Here is a 15,993-nt window from a genome sequence, read left to right as displayed (position 1 = left end):
CTGGCTGGCAGCATCCACAACGAGGAAACTCAAGTTCAGGACCCAGACCCTGAGCTGGAGGCTCAGGGTCCAATGGCAGGAGTGGAATGTGGGGCTCAGGCTTCTCTGGTCAGGAAGGGGCAGCAGAAGAGGGGATTTGGTGGACATTCCATGAGGGTTCTGGCTCGTGGGCCATAGCCAATCTTAAGTTCTCTTGAAATTGTACAGTGGCAGCATAGCTCGTTTAGGCAATGTTAAATTGTTTCTCTGATTTCTAGCACTAAGACTGTACTTGGCACTGCCTTTACTTCCATTCCGTGTCAATAAACCTTGCCCAGCCTGCTTCCCACCTGTGGAAATAGGCTCTCAACTAAATTGAACGCTGGCTGTACTTTCTCATTGAATTACAAATTCATAACATGCTTAGGGAGATAAGGTGGTCAGAGTATCAGCAGATCAGTGATGGATTGCAGCATGTGCACTCATCCTGAATGAAGTCTTTTTTTTTTTTTTGACAGGCAGAGTGGACAGTGAGAGAGAGACAGAAAGGTCTTCCTTTACCGTTGGTTCACCCGCCAATGGCCACTGCGGCCGGCGCACTGTGCTGATCCGAAGCCAGCAGCCAGGTGCTTCTCCTGGTCTCCCATGTGGGTGCTGAATGAAGCCTTATTATCCCCAAATACTTCTTGTATCCACAAATAGGTCCTATATCCCCAGATACTGTCCTCTGCTGAAATCTGCATTCTCCAGAGGAAAATCTGACCTTTGATCCCCTTTGATGGAAAGCCACAGTGCATCAAAGAATGATATTAAAGCATACAGACTGACCCAGAAATCCCCACCACCCCTTTTTTTGGTGCTGACAGTGTTTGTTGTTAAATGTATAATTTTTCTTTTTTAAATGCTTTTCATTAATATTGTAACATGAAAAAATTTTGTATATTTCAAAACTTGAATGGAGTATGTAGAAACAGGCTTCTTCCCATGAAACAGCCACCATTTTCCTTTCCAGAGGAACTTCTTGTGATGTGTACATCATTAACTTAAAGTTTATATTCAATTTTTTTTGAAAATGCTTTCAGTTTCAGGTAAACCATTAATTTTACTGATGCTCAGAATGAAGGTATCACTCGTCTGGTTGCTTTCTCTCTCCTGTAGGCTAGATACTTAGGGCAAGAGGCTCTATCACTCATAAAAATCCCACATATTCTAGGGAAGGCACTGGGTCTAGTGGGCAACATGTCCCCGTTCTGAATTGGAGGAACTGCCTGTGATAACTGGCTCTTCTCCCAGCTTTCTGCGAACGTGCACCCTGGAGACAGCACATGATGCTCGTAGCTAGGTTCATGCCACCTACTGGGGAGACCGGAAATGAATTCCAGGTTCCCAGCTCCCAACCCTCAGCTTTGGCTTGGCCTATGCCTGGTCTTTGAGGTGACCTGGGGAGCAAACCAGCGGAAAGGAGCTTCAGACCTCAGGTTTATGTGCAACAGTGTTTTTATTCTGTCTGCAAGGCACTCGGAACAGCTCTACCAAGATGTTCAGTGGACTAAATGAGAGCAATTGAAGGAAGATCGTGGGACTAGAAATAAAAAACAGCTAGACATGTACCTAAAAGAAACAAACGACTTTGAGACTCTTCTCAAAGACTTAAATTTTCATCACAGGGCAAACTTATATGGGATTCAAGCAATAATTTAATATTGCAGGGTTGATGAGGCCATTGTTTTCACTCACACACTTAACTGATTGTTGTAAAATTTCTATACTACCTGGTACATAGACATTAAGCGGCTCAAATTGTCAAGTTTTACACATGGGAGTAACAAATTATTAACGAAAACATTTGCAAATTGATATTTAAAAACCTGTGTATTAAATTTCCCAAGTACATTAAATGCCTTAGGAATAACTAAGAACGGAGCCAGGAGCCCGAGTCCCTCAGTGTTTCAGGTCTAAAATTCTTGGCCAGACTGTTCTTCCATGGAACCCAGGCGGACTGGGAAGAAAGGAGGCAGCGTTTGTGGGAGGCGTGGACAAGCCTGGGAGACCTGCAGTCTGGAGAGGCTGCAAGCGCTGACCCCAGTGCAGGGGACCGCGCTCTAGGGTGCAGCCCTGGGAAGAGCCCTTCCCTGGGGTGCGCGTGCCTGGGTGGACGTCTGCCCTCTTCCAAACCATCTGGGGTCGTTTCAGACGCGCTAGTTAACGGAGGGACGGTCATGGCGATTCCAGGAGGACTCGTCCTGTCGGCTGTAGGCCCTCACACAACTTCCTAGCACACCCCGCGCACATGCGCACGTCCTGGCGGTGGTGGTGGTGGGGCGGCTTCGGCGCGGACGCGGTCTCCTCTAACGTCTCCCAGCGTCCCTTGCGGCGTTGGGGCTCAGGGGATGCGCAGGCGCGAGGGGAGCGTGGGTTCGCGCTCTCGGCGGCGTTGAGCGCCCCTTACCCACAAGGAGGTCAAGGATACCAGGTCCCGAGCAGTTACCGCGCGTCCCCTAGGCCCTGGGGCGCTCGCACCCTCGGTCTGCGCGGAGACGCTGCCCTGTGCGGCCCGGCGCCCTCCGTGGGCGCGCGCGTTTGCACCGTGGACGTGGGCCCGCGCGGCCCCGGGCGCTCCCCGTGCTCCGCGATGCCTGACGGGACGTGAGGGGGCCCTCATTCCCAGGGGACCCTCGGAGTGTCCCGTCGGTGTCGCTAGCGCTCTGAGCAAGGCAGAGGCTGGGCGGACTTCCTCGGGACTTGAGAAACCTGCGTTGCCAGGGTAGGGTTGGTGAATCGTGGTCGCCTTGCCAGCCTAGGTTGGCGGAAGATGCAGGACTTCGGCGAACATCTTTCCACGAAGGCGCTGTGTGAGAATCACATGCGTGCGTGCAGTTTTTAGTAAAGGCCGTTGTCCGTCGTGCGGTGGTAACTTGCGTGCTGCGCATGTTAATCCAGTGCCGTTTAATGTCCACCGGATGTGTGTGTATTCGTGGGCGTTGGAGGTCAGTGTGTGTTTGAGGATGTAACTTTTCTTATTTGACCACGTGAGAGGGGGGGGGTATCTGGAAGCGTGGTGTGTTTGCGGGTGTCCTGGTGACTGCAGGAATTCAGGGGATATGAGTGTTTTGATATTGTCTTTATTTAGGGTTTTTTTTTTTCAATAAAAGAATTTTATTTTTTTTTAACTTTTATTTAGTAAATATAAATTTCCAAAGTACAGTTTATGGATTACAATGGCTTTTTCTCCCCATTAACTTCCCTCCCACCTGCAACCCTCCCATCTCCAGCTCCCTCTCCCATTCTATTCACATCAAGATTCATTTTCAATTATCTTTATATATAGAAGATCAATTTAGTATATATTAAGTAAAGATTTCATCAGTTTGCACCCACACAGAAACACAAAGTGTAAAATACTGTTTCAGTACTAGTTACAGCATTACTTCACATTGAACAACACATTAAGGACAGGGATCCTACATGAGGAGTAAGTGCACAGTGACTCCTGTTGTTGACTTAACAAATTGACACTCTTATTTATGGCGTCAGTAATCACCCCAGGCTCATGTCATGAGTTGCCAAGGCTATGGAGGGCTTTTGACTTCACCGACTTTGATCTTATTTATACAAGGTCATAGTCAAAGTGGAAGTTCTCTCCTCCCTTCAGAGAAAGATACCTCCTTTTTTGATGGCCCGTTCTTTCTACTGGGATCTCACTCGCAGAGATCTTTCATTTAAATTTTTTTTCCCCCAGCGTGTCTTGGCTTTCCATGCCTAAAATACTCTCATGGGCTCTTCAGCCAGATCCGAATGCATTAAGGGCTGATCCTGAGGCCAGAGTGCTGTTTAGGACATCTGCCATGAGTCTGCTGTGTATCCCGCTTCCCATGTTGGATTGATCTCTCCCTCTTTGATTCTATTCGTTAGTATTCGCAGACACTAGCCTTGTTTATGTGATCTCTTTGACTCTTAGACCTATCATTATGATCAATTGTGAACAGAAACTGATCACTTGGACTAGTGAGATGGCATTGGTACATGCAACCTTGATGGGATTGTATTGAAATCCCCTGGCACATTTCTAACTCTACCATTTGGGGCAAGTCTGATTGAGCATGTCCCAAATTGTACATCTCCTCCCTCTCTTATTCCCACTCTTATATTTAACAGGGATTACTTTTCAGTTAAATTTAAACACCTAAGATTAATTGTGTGTTAATTACAGAGTTCAACCAATAGTATTAACTAGAACAAAAAAAAATACTAAAAGGGATAAAGTATTAAGTTGTTCCTTGACAATCAGGACAAGGGCTAATCAAGTCATTGTTTCTCATAGTGTCCATTTCACTTCAACAGGTTTCCTTTTTGGTGCTTGGTTAGTTGTAACCAGTCAGGGAGACCATATGATATTTGTCCCTTTGGGACTGGCTTAGTTCACTCAGCATGATGTTTTCCAGATTCCTCCATCTTGTTGCCAATGACTGGATTTCATCGTTTTTGACTGCTGTATAGTATTCTATAGAGTACATGTCCCATAATTTCTTTATCCAGTCTACTGTTGATGGGCATTTGGGTTGATTCCAGGCCTTAGCTATTGTGAATTTAGCTGCAATAAACATTAAGGTGCAGACAGCTTTTTTGTTTGCCAATTTAATTTCCTTTGGGTAAATTGCAAGGAGTGGGATGGCTGGATTGAATGGTAGGGTTATATTCAGGTTTCTGAGGAATCTCCAGACTGACTTCCATAGTGGCTTGACCAGTTTGCATTCCCACCAATAGTGGGTTAGTGTCCCTTTTCCCCCACATCCTCTCCAGCATCTATTGTTGGTAGATTTCTGAATGTGAGCCATTCTAACTGGTGTGGTTTTGATTTGCATTTCCCTGATTGCTAGTGATCCTGAACATTTTTTCATGTGCCTGTTGGCCATTTGGATTTCCTCTTTTGAAAAATGTCTATTGAGGTCTTTGGCCCATCTCTTAAGTGGGTTGTTTGTTTTGTTTTTGTGGAGTTTCTTGATCTCTTTGTAGATTCTGGTTATCAACACTTTATCTGTTGCATAGTTTGCAAATACTTTTTCCCATTCTGTCAGTTGCCTCTTCACATTCCAGACTGTTTCTTTTGCAGTACAGAAACTTCTCAATTTGATGCAATCCCAATAGTTGATTTTGGCTTTGACTGCCTGTGCCTCCCGGGTCTTTTCTAGGAAGTCTTTGCCGGTGCCAATATTTTGCAGGGTTTCTCCAATGTTCTCTAATAATTTGATGGTGTTGGGGCATAGATTTAGGTCTTTAATCCACGTTGAGTGGATTTTTGTGTAAGATGAAAGGTAGGGGTCTTGCTTCATGCTTCTGCACGTGGAAATCCAATTTTCCCAGCACCATTTATTGAATAGACTGTCCTTGCTCCAGGGATTGGTTTTGGATCCTTGATCAAATATAAGTTGGCTGTAGATGTTTGGATTGATTTCTGGTGTTTCTATTCTGTTCCATTGGTCTATCCATCTGTTTCTGTACCAGTACTATGCTGTTTTGATAACAGCTGCCCTGTAGTATGTCCTGACATCTGGTATTGTGATGCCTCCGGCTTTGTTTTTGTTATACAAGATTGCTTTAGCTATTCGAGGTCTCTTTTGTCTCCACATGAATTTCAGCATAATTTTTCCAGATCTGAGAAGAATGTCTTTGGTATCTTGATTGGGATTGCATTGAATCTGTGAATTGCTTTTGGGAGAGTGGACATTTTGATGATGTTGATTCTTCCAATCCATGAGCATGGAAGATTTTTCCATTTTTTGGTATCCTCTTCCGTTTCTTTAAGATTTGTAATTCTCATTGTAGAGATTTTGACGTCCTTTGTTAAGTTTATTCCAAGGTATTTGATTGTTTTTGTAGCTATGGTGAATGGGATTGATCTTAGTAGTTCTTTCTCAGTCATGGCATTGCTTGTGTATACAAAGGCTGTTGATTTTTGTGCATTGATTTTATATCCTGCTACTTTGCCAACTCTTCTATGAGCTCCAATAGTCTCTTAGTAGAGTTCTTTGGATCCCCTAAATAAAGAGTCATATCATCTGCAAAGAGGGATAGTTTGACTTCTTCCTTCCCAATTGTATCCCTGTAATTTCTTTTTCTTGTCTGATGGCTCTGGTTAACACTTCCAGAACTATGTTGAATAGCATTGGTGAAAGTGGGCATCCCTGTCTGGTGCCAGATCTCAGTGGAAATGCTTCCAACTTTTCCCCATTCAATAGGATGCTGGCTGTGGGTTTTTCATAAATTGCTTTGATTATATTGAGGAATGTTCCTTCTATACCCAATTTTCTTAGAGTTTTCATCATGAAAGGGTGTTGAATTTTATCGAATGCTTTCTCTGCATCTATTGAGATAATCATATGGTTTTTCTTCTGCAGTTTGTTAATGTGGTGTATCACATTGATTGATTTGCGAATGTTGTACGATCCCTGCATTCCAGGGATAAATCCCATTGGTCTGGTGGATGATTTTTCTGATGTGTTGTATTCTATTGGAGATAATTTTATTGAGGTTTTTTGTGTCTATGTTCATCAGGGACATTGGTCTGTAATTTTCCTTCAGTGCTGCATCTTTCTCTGGCTTAGGGATTAAGGTGATGCTGGCTTCATAGAAAGAATTTGGGAGGATTCCATCTTTTTCGATTGTTCTGAATATTTGAGAAGAATTGGAGTTAGTTCTTCTTTAAATGTCTGGTAGAATTCAGTAGTGAAACCATCTGGTCCTGGGCTTTTCTTTGTTGGGAGGGCCTTTATTACTGTTTCAATTGCTGTTTCAGTTATGGGTCTATTTAGGTTTTCTATGTCTTCCTGGTTCAATTTAGGTAGATTGCATGTGTCCAGGAATCTATCCATTTCTGATGATTCTTTTTATTTCTGTGGTGTCTGTTGTTACATTTCCTTTTTCATCTCTGATTTTATTGATTTGGGTCTTTTCTTTTTTTTAGTTAGTTGGGCCAATGGGGTGTCAATTTTGTTTATTTTTTCAAAAAACCAGCTCTTGGCTTGGCTGATCTTTTGTAATATTTTTTTGGATTCAATCCTGTTGATTTCTTCTCTAATTTTAATTATTTCTCTTCTCCTACTAGATTTGGGTCTGGTTTGCTGCAGTTTTTCTAGGTCCTTGAGATGCGCTGAAAGCTCATTTATTTGGTGCCTTTCCAATTTCTTGATGTAGGCACCTATTGCTATAAACTTTCCTCTCAACACTGCTTTTGCCATATCCCATAAGTTTTGATATGTTGTGTTGTTATCCTCATTTACTTCCAGAAAGTTTTTGATTTCTCTTTTGATTTCTTCTATGACCCTGTATTCATTCAGGAGCATGTTGTTCAGTTTCCATGTGTTTGCATACCCTCTAGGGATTCCTGAGTTGCTAATTTCCAGCTTCATTCCTTTATGGTCTGAGAAGCTGCATGGTATGATTCTAATTCTTTTAAATTTGCGGAGACTTGCTTTATGGCCTAGTATGTGGTCAATCCTAGAGAAAGTTCCATGCACTGCTGAGAAGAATGTAAAATCTTTAGCTGTAGGATTGAAAGTTCTGTAGATATCTGTTAGATCCATTTGGGCAATAGTGTCGATTAAATCTGCTATTTCCTTGTTGATCTTCTGTCCGGATGATCTGTCTATTTCTGAGAGTGGAGTATTGAAGTTCCCCAGTACTATTGTATTGGAATATAAATCTCCCTGTAAGTCCCTTAACATACCTTTTAAATTATCCTGTGCCCTGTAATTAGGTGCATATACATTTATAATAGTTACATCTTCCTGTTGAATTGAACCCTTAATCATTATATAGTGTCCCTCTTTGTCTCTCTTAACAGTTTTTGTGTTAAAGTTTATTTTGTCTGATATTAATATGGCTACACCTCCTTTTTTTTGGTTTCTGTTGGCATGGAATATCTTTTTCCAACCTTTCACTTTCAGTCTGCATGCATCTTTGTTGGAAAGATGTGTTTCTTGTAGGCGGTAAATAGATGGGTTTTGTTCTTTAATCCATTCAGCCAGTCTGTGCCTTTTAACTGGAGAGTTAAGTCCATTAACGTTCAATGTGACTATTGATAAGTAGTGACTTTGCCCTACCATTTTCCCAAAGATATTTTCTAGTATATGCTTTGAGCTTCCTGTGATCTTTTACTGGTAGGTTTTCTCCCTTTACCTTCTTTCGTATTCATGGCTGTGTTTCTGTGTGTAGCACATCTTTAAGCATTTTTTGCAGGGCTGGACGAGTGGCAACAAATTCTTTCAATTTCTGTTTGCTATGAAAGGTCTTTATTTCACCTTCATTCACAAATGAGAGCTTGGCAGGATATAATATTCTGTGCTGGCAGTTTTTCTTTCTTAGTACCCGGGCTATGTCTCGCCATTCCCTCCTAGCCTGTAGTGTTTCTGATGAGAAGTCAGCTGTGAGTCTAATTGGAGATCCTCTGAGAGTAATCTGACATTTCTCTCTTGCACATTTTAGGATCTTTTCTTTCTGTTCCACTGTGGTGAGTTTAATTACAACGTGTCGTGGTGAGGATCTCTTTTGGTCATGTTTATTAGGGGTTCTATGAGCTTCCTGTACTAGGATATCTCTGTCCTTCTCCAAACCTGGGAAATTGTCTGCTAGTATCTCACTAAAAAGGCCTTCCAATCCTTTTTCTCTCTCCATGCCTTCAGGAACTCCTAGAACCCGAATGTTGGTTTTTTTAATAGTATCCTGTAGATTCCCAACAATATTTTTTAGATTTCTAATTTCCTCTTCTTTTGTTTGGTTTGATGGTATACTTTTCTGTTCTCTGTCTTCCAAGTCCGATATTCTCTCTTCTGCTTCACCCATTCTGTTTTTAAGGCTCTCCAATGTGTTTGTCATTTGTTTTATTGAATTCTTCATTTCATTATGATTTCTCATCACTATCACAGTTTCATGTGCTACTAGTTGTTTCATTTCATTTTGATTTCTCCTTAATATTTCATTTTCGGGAGAGAGATTTTCTATCCTGTCCATTACGGATTTCTGTAGTTCAAGAATTTGTTTTTGAGAACTTCTTAATGTTCTTATCAATTTTTTGAGATCTGCTTCTTGCATTTCTTCTATCTCATCATCTTCATAATCTTGAATTGGGGTGTCTTTTTCATTTGGTGGCATCATAGTTTCTTCCTTGTTCTTGTTACCCTGGTTTTTGCATTTGTTGTTTGGCATTGTGGAGATATTTTTTGGTTTCTTCGCTGTGGTGCTTTTTCTTATTATACTATGAGTCTAGATTAAGTGGACTGTCTGCTTTTGATGGATCCTTAGAGGCTGTGATGGGTGTGGCCAGAGAGCTCTGTTTGGTTCTTCCTGGTTAAGGGTGTGCCAAAGTTGACTCACCCAGATTGTTCTCTCTCTCTCTCTCTCTCTCTCTCTCTCTCTCTCTCTTTGACTCAGTTGGGAAGTAATTCTGCACAGCTGAGTGGGATTGAGGGCTGTTGATGTATGAAATCTGGCCCCTGTGGGTATTCATCTGCTCTACCCCTGGGACCACACAAAGAGTTTATGCAGCCCTCAGTGTGGTCTCAAATTTCTCTGCAGTCTCTCATTGGGTTCCCAAGGTTACCAAGTTTGTGTACTCGGTGAGTTCTCTCACCCCCCCCCTCAGATTTTCACAGTTTCAGTTTGTTAGCTCCACACTTTCACTAGGTCCTAACCTCCTGTTATTTCTCGCCACTAGAATCAGGTTTTTCTGCTTGGCTGATGGCAGGTGCTGCTTTATATATGTCCAAAATGGCGCCTGCTCTTTGTCTTGCTCAGCTTTGTAAGGTGAGTGGAGAGAGAGGCTAGCGTCCATGCCGGTTCCACTTATTTATTCGTTTTTTTTTCTCCTCCAGTCAGCCTGGTGAACTTTCCCCAGAAGGGCTTCAGGCCTCATTTCCTCTAGGCTCTTTCTGCCTTTCCCCACCAATGTCTTGGGTTACCGAGGTTTTTGTCTCACCTCCCCTTCCAGCGCTGGTGCGCAGACTCTGTGGCTCGGCTTCCACATGGTGGACGACCTTGCTCTCCCTGTAGGTCCTCTGTGTCACATTCACTAGATCCGGAAGTTTCCTCTGCAATTTTTTCCTGAGAATACAGAAACTCCACTTTTATTAAACTATCTTTTCCCAGACTATCAGTGTGGGCCCTCACTATTCCACCATCTTGGCTCCACCCCACTCATTCTGTTTTTAAGGCTCTCTAATATGTTTGTCATTTGATTTATTATTGAATTCTTCATTTCGCTATGATTTCTCTTCACTATCAGAGTTTCATGTTCTACTAGTTGCTTCATTTCATTTTGATTCCTCCTTAATATTTCATTTTCGCGAGATAGATTTTCTATCCTGTCCAGTAAGGATTTCTGTAGTTCAAGAATTTGTTTTTGAGAACTTCTTAATGTTCTTATCAACTTTTTGAGATCCGTTTCTTGCATTTATTCTATCTCATCATCATCATAATCTTGAAATGAGGTGTCTTGTTCATTTGGGGGCGTCATAGTGTCTTCCTTGTTCTTGTTAGTAACCATTTTTTTCAAGACTTGGTTTGGACAAAATGGAGGATATTTGAGCAGTTGTAATTATTAATCCTGTCCCTAATCCATTGACTTTTTATTTTATGGCTTTTGTGAAACATATTGTTAGTAGAGTCTTCAGTGCTGTTATGAAGACACTACTCTATGACTTCATGATTTTATTTCAAATGAGCCAGTAACAACTTGACAGATTCAAAATTGATAAAAATCTGAAGCCAAGCTGATGGTGTACATCTGAAAACCTGATCGCATCCTTATCTTCTCTGCAGATTTTCTATTGTTCTAGGTTGAGTGAGAAACAACAAGAAGGATCTAATAGGAATATTTCCACTTTCAGCATCACTTGTCTAGAAGATAACCATTGTAAACTCAAAATACTCGTGTGATTCCATTTGTAAGAAATGTCCACAGTTAACAAATCTATAGACGGATGTAGATAGTAGTTCCCAAAGATTGAGGTGCTTGAGCGAATTGGAAGGTGACTTACAAAAGACCTAGAGTTTATTTTTTTTAAAAGATTTTATATGTTTACTTGAAAGTCAGAGGTACAGAGAGGCAGAGGCAGAGGCAGAGGCAGAGGCAGAGGCAGAGAGAGAGAGAGAGAGAGAGAGAAAGTGTTCCATCCGCTGGTTCATTCTCCAGATGGCCGCAATGGCCAGAGATGCACCAGTCTGAAGCCAGGAGCCAGGAGCTTCCTCTGGGTCTCCCATGCGGTTGCAGGGGCCCAAGGACTTGGGCCATCTTCTACTGCTTTCCCAGGCTATAGCAGTGAGCTGGATCAGAAGAGGAGCAGCTGGGACACGAACAAGTGCCCATATGAGATACTGACACTGCAGGCGGTTGCTTTACCTGCTACGCTGCAGCGCCAGCCCCGTAGAGTTTCTTATGGGGTGAGGAAAATGTTCTAAAATTATTATATTGATTATACAATTCCATAAATGAGCTAAAAAGTATTGAATTATTTACTTTCAATGGATGCATTACATGGTAGATGAATTAGATTTGATAAAGCTAAACATTTCAGTCTCTCTTAATGAGTAACAAGGAAAAGAAAAATCACTAAAGGCACTATGAAAGAAACAGGCTACAAAGAAGAAAAGGAGTGCAAGGCAACAGTGAATCCTGTGGTGCTGGTTTAGAAACAAGGGCCTTAGTATGAAGACAGTTTTATTTTAATGTACCTGAAGATAGATGTTCATGGCAATATATTTGTATTTTTAATAATGCTTGAGACTCTAAAGTTTCTTTTTTCCCCAGTGCAGTCAGTTAGTGTGGCTTGTAGAATGCCCAGATTTTGCCAGTGATTGGGAGCCTCTTTCTTTCTTTTTTTTTTTAAAAAAAGATTTATTTATTTATTTGGAAGTCATAGTTAGAGAGAGAAGGAGAGGCAGAGGCAGAGAGAAAGGTCTTCTATCTGCTGATTCGCTCCCCAGTTGGCTGCAATGGCTGGAGCAACACCAATCCAAAGCCAGGAACCAGGAGCTTCTTCTGGGTCTCCCATGTGGGTACAGGGGCCCAAGGACTTGAGTCATCTGCTACTGCTTTCTCAGGCCACAGCAGAGAGCTGGGTTGGAAGTGGAGCAGCCAAGACTTGAACTGGCACCCATATAGGATGCTGGCACTGCAGGTGGCAGCTTTGCCTGCTATACCACAGCTCCCGCCCCTGCGAGCCTCTTTCGCCCCTGCTCCTGTGTCCTAGTTGGGTATGCCATCATGCTGTGGTTTTCAGCACTTCTTTCCTTTCTACTGTGTTAGAAAATTTACAGTCATAAACCCTTGTCCTAGAAGCAGACATTTCTCCAAGAAGTCCTAGGTTTCATTAGTGGAAAATAGTGTAGATCTGGGCCGTGTGTGTGTGTGTTCATGTTCATGTTCATGTTCACTGCTATGGAAGTCTGTTTGTTGGTTTATTCAATGGGCTGACCTAGAAAATACATATGTGCAAATACACAGACACATGCACGAATACACATGTACACACGTGAATAATCAGAAGTTCACTCCATTATTTCCCATTCCTTTGCATTTTCTCAAGTTTCTTTCTTTTTTAGAAGATTTTTTTCCATTTACTTTGAAGTCAGAGCTACAGAGAGAGTGAAGGGGAGGGGAGTGGAGATCCATCTTCCATCTGCTAGTTTACTCCTCAGATCTCTGCAATGGCCAGGACTGGGCCAGGTGGAGCCTGGACCCAGGAACTTCATCTGGGACTCCAGCGTGGGTGGCAGGGGCCCAAACACTTGGGCCATTTTCTGTCAATTTTCCCAGGCAGTTAGCAGGGAGCTGGACAAGAAGTGGAGCATCCCATATGGCACCCATATGGGATATTTATGTCACAGGTGGCAGTTTGACCTGCTATGCGACAACAGTGGTCCCAGGATTTCTTTGTGTGTGCCCATTCCACATTTGTAGGGTCCCCTTTCACAGGGAGAATGTTGGATCACAGCAGCAAACCTATACACTGATTTGCTCAATCTGTTGATGCATACAAAATATTTTTCAGAATTGGTTTACCTATACTGCTGCAGTACACAAGCCTAATAAGAGCTTAGAATGTGTTTGTGATTCTAATACACTCACATAACAGACACTGCCTAAGACACTGTGTTCATTGTCTTCCTTTCTTTATTATACAAAAGGTAGCAAAGTATTTTTTTTGCCCTTTGCTCTTTTTTCTTAACTGTTCCTGTCAGTCCAGAATAGTCCATTGCTCTTTTATTTCTCAACATTTCTTCTCAGCTTCTCTGCCATCTATTGTGTGTTTCCACCAGTTGGATTTAATTATTTGGCTTGAATTTTCAAACAGTTTCCTGTATTTTACAACTACAAATAGTGCTGTGAAAAATATCTGTGCATATGTACACTTATACAATGGCAAGTGACTCTTCTGGGTAAATTCTTAGATGTTACTTTTTCTGCTGAGATTTTAATAAAAATAATTTTATCATATAATCCTAACTTTATTTGATAGGTTTTATATACTCTTGCATTTTCAGTAAGCATATATTGAAAATCCAGTTTTTCTAGTCTCCTAATAGTACTGTCAATGGTTTTCTTTTTTTACTTTAATATAAAACAAGTTTTTTTAGCATAGTTATAATTTTTTAAAATTTTATTTAAGTTATCAAAGTTTCATGTATTTCATATATCCAGATTTAGGAACATAGTGACACTTCCCCCTACCCTCCCTCCTGGCCATGTTCCAATCCGTCTTCCCCCCACCTCACACTCCCACTCTTAATTTTTACAAAGATCTATTTTTAGTTTACTTAATGATCATATAGTTAACCCTACCCTAAGGAAAAGCGTTCAACAAATAGTATGAAGAACAAAAAACACACTTTTCCTCTATGGAAGAGACAAGGGCTGTAACCAACCATCAAATCTCAAAATGTCTATTCCACTTCAATACATTACATGTCAGGTACTCTGTTAGTTACCTTGAATCAGGGAAAACATGATATCTGTCTTCTTGGGACTGGCTTATTTCACAAAGTGTAATGGTTTCCAGTTGTGTCCATCTCATTGGAAAAGACAGGATTTCATTTTTTTTTAAAAGCTGAGTAATACTCCATACTGTATATATACCATAATTTATCCAGTCAACAGTTGATGGACATCTGGGTTGATTCCATATCTTAGCTATTTTGGGGGTGATCTTATGGGTAAGAAGAGGTATCTTCCTTTCTTGGTGAAGATTCTGATTGAGTCTTACCCATTTTATGTAGGATTTTTGTTCTCTCCCCATAAGTTTCTGAAATGTCTTCATGTGAGAATCCAGCATTTCTCAATGAAACATCTTGGTGTGCATACTAATAAATGTATTTATTTATTGACTGTTCGTATTTGATTGCTGATGGATGCAGAAGTTTTATATGTTTTTATGTTACATTGTCTCCGAATTTCAAGTCAGAATTAGAAAGCCTTACTCTACATCATGTTAGGATGATTTCATCTATATTTTCTTCTAGCACATTCAATTTTATTTTTGTATTTTTTTAAAGATGTATTTGTTTATTTTAAAGAGCTACACACAGAGAGAAGGAGAAGTGGAGAGAGAGAGATCTTCCATCAACTGGCTGCAACAGCTGGAGCTGCGCTGATCCAAAGCCAGGAGCCAGGAGCTTCCGCCGGGTCTCCCACACAGGTGCAGGGACTCAAGGACTTGGGCCATCTTCTACTGCTTTCCCAGGCCATAGCAGAGAGCTGGATCAGAAGTGGAGCAGCCGGGACACATACTGGCACCCATATGGGATGCCGACACTGCAGGCAGTGGCTTTATGTGTCATGCCACAGCACTGGCACCCAATTTTATTTTTTAATCTTTAAATCTCTGAATCCATATACAATTTTCATGTATAATGTGAGAAATGGAATTTTATGATTTTTCAAATGTCTGTCTAGTGTCTGATTCATTAATCTGACATAGTGATTTCATACCACCCTTTTTGAACTCTATTTTAATGTATCTGAATTCAGTTTTGCTATATTACAACCCATTTGTCCTTTTGTCTACTAGTACCACACAGTTTAAATTATACAGGCTTTAAGGGATTGTTTTCCTAGTTGGAAGGGGCGGTTTCCCTGGAGCTCTTCCTGAGCAGTGTTTATAGCAATCCTTATGTTAATTTTTGCATTTGAACTTTAGCATGAATATATAACCAGTGATAAAACTCCTTGGAATTTTTAGTACTTGTCTATAACTTTGCACATTGTTGTTCGTGAGACTCACATCTTACTATATTGCAATGTTCCAACCAAGAAAAGAAGGTGCCTTCCTCCTTGTCCAAATCTTGAATATTTGTAGCATTTTGTCATTTTTTATTGTTCTGAGACATTATAATCCAGGATTGTGAGTGTTGGAATCCCAGGTTTTCTCCAATCAAAAGGGCAGTGTTGTTACCTTATTTATCACTCGGCTCCATTTGAGAACAGTGATCTTGCGCTTCCTGAAGGTATTGATAGTCTTGTTACACCCTGGAGTTCATAGTAATCTTGAAGTGTATGCATTTCCACAGTGTGCTTTTTCTTTTCCAGTGGCGTTTAGCTCAGTTTGTTGTAGAATATGGTAAGTACTTCATCTTTATTAAAATATGAAAATCCATTTCCTGTATGATTTTCTTTTAATCCCATCAATAGGGTTCTTGGATCCTTCTTGTATCACCACTGTTGGGTAAAGTACAAGGTTTCAGAGATACCCAGCAGAGATGTTATTCTTTTAAAAATTCAGTTTTTCAACTTTTTTAGAATCACATGTCATTTATTGGTTCTCTTCTTAGTGAATAGCCACAGAAAACTTCCTCTTACAGGAAAAAATTTTGAGGTAAAATGTCAATACATATGCTAGAGTTACTATTTCTACATTCACACCCAGAGGAAACTTCTTAAATTGCTGATATGAGATGAACCTTGCATACACATACATGCATACACAACTTTGCTTGTGGCTTTCAGTTTGGGTCATGGAAGAACTA

General features: G+C 41.1%; 1 protein-coding gene across 2 annotated transcripts in view; it reads left to right on the top strand.

Annotated features, from left to right (window-relative positions):
• LOC138843958 (mast cell tryptase) overlaps positions 1–15,623 on the top strand; it is a 120,930-nt gene extending 105,307 nt beyond the window's left edge. For both annotated transcript variants that reach the window (XM_089336008.1, XM_089336007.1), the window contains exon 4: positions 14,545–15,623. In XM_089336008.1, the coding sequence (XP_089192134.1) occupies positions 14,545–14,622 (78 nt within the window). In that variant the 3' untranslated portion in view covers positions 14,623–15,623. The remainder of the gene's footprint in view (positions 1–14,544) is intronic.
• The last annotated feature ends 370 nt before the right edge of the window (positions 15,624–15,993 follow it).

Source organism: Oryctolagus cuniculus, chromosome 1 (genome assembly GCF_051225735.1).
Source record: "Oryctolagus cuniculus isolate XC-2025 breed Fujian yellow rabbit chromosome 1, ASM5122573v1, whole genome shotgun sequence".
Lineage (NCBI taxonomy): Eukaryota > Metazoa > Chordata > Mammalia > Lagomorpha > Leporidae > Oryctolagus > Oryctolagus cuniculus.
Note: the sequence above shows the minus strand (reverse complement) of the source record. Positions and strands in the feature narration are given on the sequence as shown.